The 4840-nt window shown below is 63.5% G+C and overlaps 1 protein-coding gene across 1 annotated transcript in view; it reads right to left on the minus strand.

The window, feature by feature from the left end:
• The window catches only part of GFI1 (growth factor independent 1 transcription repressor), a 7946-nt gene extending 5365 nt beyond the window's left edge, over positions 1 to 2581 (minus strand). The window contains exons 1-3 of the mRNA XM_008586735.1: positions 2467 to 2581; positions 1962 to 2144; positions 9 to 202 (exon numbers count right to left, since the gene is read on the minus strand). Of these exons, the coding sequence (XP_008584957.1) occupies positions 9 to 202; positions 1962 to 2144; positions 2467 to 2581 (492 nt within the window). The remainder of the gene's footprint in view (positions 1 to 8; positions 203 to 1961; positions 2145 to 2466) is intronic.
• Positions 2582 to 4840: the final 2259 nt, after the last annotated feature.

Genomic DNA, 4840 nt, shown 5'->3' on the forward strand with positions numbered 1-4840 from the left:
AGCGCGGCCGGATGGCCCGGCTCCGGGGTGCGCTCGCAGAAGAGGCCCAGGCCGGCACCGCGCTCCAGGGCCGCGCACGGCCGGTAGCTCTGCACCAGGTGCCGCAGGTCAGAACCCGCCAGGCTGCTCCACGAATACGGCTTGAAGGGCAGGTGGAAGGGCTGGGCTTCTTCTAGCGACTGGCACATCGACTTGTCCGAGGCTGTGGAGGCACAAAGGGCGTCCGGTCAGCCTTGAGACGGCGGGCGAAGGCCGCCCGGCGGCGTCTGCGGGCACCCAGCACCTGCAGAACAGGCTGTGTGCCGGGTGGGGACCAGGGACTCCTCAGGGTAACACGCGGGTCGGGCCTCGGGGCCTGGCGGGGCAGGGCAGCAAACTGATAATCAAAATGACATCAAGTGAGGAGACAGGTAAATTCCCTGCGGGGTTACTGGGATCGCTCGGTGTTTCGAAGATCTTCTCTGGCTGGACCCCCGCACCTTGCGATCCTGTAGGGGAAGGCGCGTCAATAAATGGCCTGAGTTGAGCCGCACCCGAGGAGAAGACGGCGGCCGTTCGAGCCCCGGACAGCGCTCGTGGACGGAGGGTTCAGCCACCAGCGCAGGCACTCCCCCAACCCCTACGTGTTCTCACTCAGTCTTTTTCTGCCCGGGATCGATGAGGAAGGAGGGAAGGGACTAATAAAATGCGGCCCCGTACTACCCGAGACATATCTATCTGAAAAAACCGGAAGGTGTTAAGGATCCTCACAGTGCCCAGTGCAGGTAACAAAGAGCCAGTTGGAAGTGGGGTTTAGGCTTGAAGTGCCTGCCAAATACTTCCCGTGCCCATTCCTGCTATAATTTGTTGGGGAAGGGGACCCGAATTTCTCGGAGAATAATTTTACAGTTGAAGTTTAGCCATCACCTGCAAGGGGAATAGCTCTCTGAATCCTCAGGCTGGTGCACCCCACCCACCTGACTTTTGCTAAAACTAGATACCCAACGTATTTGAGCGCATACGCATTTACAAATCTGTTCACACGCACACACTGAGACTCCAGTCTAGGCGGCCAGCTTCAGGGAGAGATTGCACCTCGAGTTTCCGTCGGAGGTGTCCCGGCAGGACCCAGTCCTTGCCGGGCAGTGTGTGCACTGCCAGGAAGATCGTTCAAGGCCGCCGGCTCCCAGACACACTCGCTGGAGCTATGACTTTAGCCAAGTCAACTCGCTGTGTGTGGGACGGGTTGTAGGGGTGGGGATGGGGTAGGGAGAGGGGTGGTATCTTTTAAAGTTAGTAAATGTAATCTGGAAATAACCGGCCCTCGGCAAGATCCGGTTGGTTTGCTCCTTCCTTCTCCCAGCCTGGACCCGTGACTCGCCCCCACCCAAGGTGCAGTCACTTGGTTTGCGCGAAGCTCCTTTGCTCGCTGGAAATGAAACCCAGCGGGCTGGTCCCCGAGGCTGGGCCAACCTGGCAGAACGAAAAATGAAACAGCCCCCAATCCGCGCCTGCGAAGACCGAGCCGCGGACTGAGATTTTCGTCCCGGACCCCTCCCTTCCGCCTGGCGCCTCGTTGTGCCAGGCCCAGACTGCGCTACTCTCCATTTGCTTGAGGCTCGGGCGTCCGGATGCTGGGATTCCAGCAATTTCTAAACAATCAACTCTGGTCAGAAAACGAAACGTCGATGTAGCTGCCAGTCGAGGCGACTGGTTTGTTTCTCTCACGGGCCAGCTCCGCACAAACGAATGTAAGGGACGAACAGCCAGTGTCCCGATGCCTTGAATGGAGGCAGCGGACCCGGCGGGCAAGCTGTCCCAGTCCCAGAGAAGCTAGATGTTTTCCCATGGGGCCCCCTTCCCGATGAACAAGTTCCCTCCTCACAGAAACTCTCCGCCACCCACTGAGCAAGGTCGCGCGTGTTCCCTCCGCATCACCGTCCGGGCGGCCCCTGCCCCAGGAACTCCCAGCGGGTCCCTACCTGGAGACACGGAGGGCGACGGAGGCCTCCAGAAGTCCTCAAACTCGGAGCTCCGATCGCAGACGCTGCCCTCGCAGCTGTCCGGGGACGTGGAGGCTCTGTCGGGGGCCTCGGTCAGCTGCGACTCGGGGGACAAACGGTCCTGGGGCTCCGCCTTCGCCCCGCCTGCACTCGAAGTGCTGTCTGCGGGGAGGAGGCAGGAGAGGGGCTCAGGCTGGGCCGGGTTGAGCCCAAGGGTTCTGAAGCGGCGCCCCCAGACTGTGGCACCAGAGCGTTCTCCCTTCTCCGCCCAGACCCGGCCAGTAACCCTCAGGGATCCGAGGGCGAGCGTAAAGAGGTCGTGGCACCTGGGCGACAAGCCCTAGAGGAACCAAGAGATTAGGAACCAAAAATGGCAACGAAAGAAGTCTGAGGTCACCCCTCCCTGTTCCCGTGGAATAATGTGGCGGGGTGCAGAGTCGGCGAACCCGGGAGCAGCCCCGCCTGGCTCGCGCACGCCTCGCACCTGCCCGGCCGGGCGCCGGTACATTCTCCAAACGGAGGGAATAGTCTGGTCCGGGGGAGCGCGGCTGGTGGTAGCTGTGAGCCTTCTTGCTCTTAACGAGGAATGAGCGCGGCATGGTGGCCCGGCGCTCGCCCCTCTCTGCTCCAAGGGCTCCTAGAGTCGCTGTCAGCCCACGGTCACTCCGAGTGCTTGCTCAGCCCTGGCTCGGCGGAGACCTGAGAGGGTGGGAGAACCGGAGCAAACGCGGCTCAGCACCCTCCGGGGCCGGAGTCTGGGCCCCCAGGCGGAGAGCGAACGCAGACCGGGGAGGAGCGAAGAAGGCCCGTGGGAGGAGGAGCTTGGCCCATGCTGAGCCGCGCTCACCAGGTGGCACTCGGACAGGTGGCGCAAGCCCGCCGCCGCCGCCTCCACGACCACAGCTCGGCGGTAAAACTTGTCCCAGGGCCCTAGCTCAGGCCCCTTTCTTCTGCCCTGCCCACGCCCATCGGTCCCTCCCCTTCCCTAGCTAAGTTAGCTCCTGCAATCAAACTCTCCGGAGAGCTGTAGTCTCCAACGGGTCAGCTACCCCAACTCGGCCACCCACCACCTGGCTGGCTCTGCTTTAGGGCTGGGGAGGGAGAGCGGGGACCCACGGAGCAGTTTGGAGGCCAAGGATGCGTCAGTGGTCGAGGACCCGGAAGGGACAAGGAGCCAAGACTTCCAAGAGCCGGATGCAAACTGCAGTGAAAAGGGGGCAGGGGTGGGGCGCACTAGGCAGGACTGAGCGGCGGGGTTGGGGTTGATAGCAGGAGAGGGACCGGGGCAGCAGAGGCTGGAGAAGGGAGGCGGGAGGGTAGAGGGACAGGAAGGTGAAGGGGGTGGCAGAAGACCAACCCCGGCTGGGGCTAGAAACTCGCATCCGGGTAATCCCGCTTGCTCCTCACTTGTGCCCTACGCGGGGGAAAAGTTGGCCTCGGAGCCAGGGGTGCGGGGGGCCCTGGTCCAGGCCGCGGCGAGACACCCCAGACCGTGGAGACCTAACTCGGAAACCAGGTCCCGGGAAAAAGTACTTTCCATTCTGCTCACCAAAAAGTCTTGTCCTAGTTAAGTCGAGCCCGATCCGCTTGCGCTGGGTAGGAAACGCACGGTGTCCCGAGTCAGTGGAGCATCGACAGTTTAGCGGACACGTAAGATGGGACGTTGAAGCGCGCAAGCTGCTCTGCGGGGGCCAGAGAGCCGGGGTCGGGGTGCGAGCCTGGGAGGGAGCTAGCTGCCCGCTGCGTCGCTCTCATTAACCCCCAATCAGTTCACCTAATCCCGGATCGAAACCTGAGCCTGGAGGGGAGGCGGGGCTGCGCCTCCTGCTCAGCTCTAGGCCCGCTCCGGGGGCGGGACCCTGAGGCCGAGCGGTCTGGGGTAAACGAACGTGCTTCCTCTCCGGGTCAAGGCGATGGGGGCCGTGTTCACTTGGCGAGCTGCAGCCTCTTCGGGCACAGCAGCTGTGGCCTCGGCTGGTTCAGAAACAAGGGGGCTGGGGACGCCCAGCCAGAGCAGGACTCCTCGTCCTCCGGCTTTGCGCGATTTAGACGCCGGACGAGGAGCCGCTCGGCTCCCAGGGCAGGACGCAGGAAACAGCCTAAGTCTGTCCGTTAGCGCTCTCGGCTCAAAGCGAGTCCTCCAGGACTCAGTCCCTGCAGGGCGCGCGCCTCCTGCTCCACATCCCCAGCCCCACTGTGTCCTTCTCCCCAGAGAAGGAGTGGGGACAGGCCTGGGAGAAAAGACGGCCAGGACATGTCGCGGGGGCTCCCAGCGACGTTTCTCGCTACTTAAGGGCCAGAACGTCCCTAAGGGTAAAAGTGCCTCCCGCCTCTGCCCAGGTTGGCTCCCAGGGCGGGGGCTCTGCCGCTTCAGTTTTTCCGGCACTCCTCGCCGGAAAACTAGACGCCACAAACGCAAAAACCAATTCTTTAAACAACCATGAAACTCGGAAGAAAAGGAAAACGGTGTGAAGCAGTCCGGAGGGCCCCGCTGCGACGTGGACCCGCGTCAGCTGGGAGCGGGACGAGTGGGGGGCGGGGGAGCTGTCCACGGCCACGCTGGGTCTGGGCTGGCAGGGACCGCGCGCGGGACAAGGACGCGGAGGCGGCGTCCCCACACGGGCCTCAAACCCACGTCTCTTTCGCACCCTGGCCCGCTTTGCTGGCTCCTGGCGGAGGGTGGAGGGAGAAGGGGTAGTAGGGCCCAGGGCCGAACGCGTGGGAAGCAGACCTCGCGCTGCAGCTGGCGGCCGGGGGGCGGGGCCGCACCCGCGCACGCGGGCCCGCGGGGCCTCTCCTCGTGGTCTGGGCCAGGGAGGGCGGGAGCTGAAGGCGCTGAGGGGGCGACCTCCCGAGTC

This window comes from Galeopterus variegatus, unplaced genomic scaffold (genome assembly GCF_000696425.1).
Source record: "Galeopterus variegatus unplaced genomic scaffold, G_variegatus-3.0.2 Scaffold4091, whole genome shotgun sequence".
NCBI classification, from domain to species: domain Eukaryota; kingdom Metazoa; phylum Chordata; class Mammalia; order Dermoptera; family Cynocephalidae; genus Galeopterus; species Galeopterus variegatus.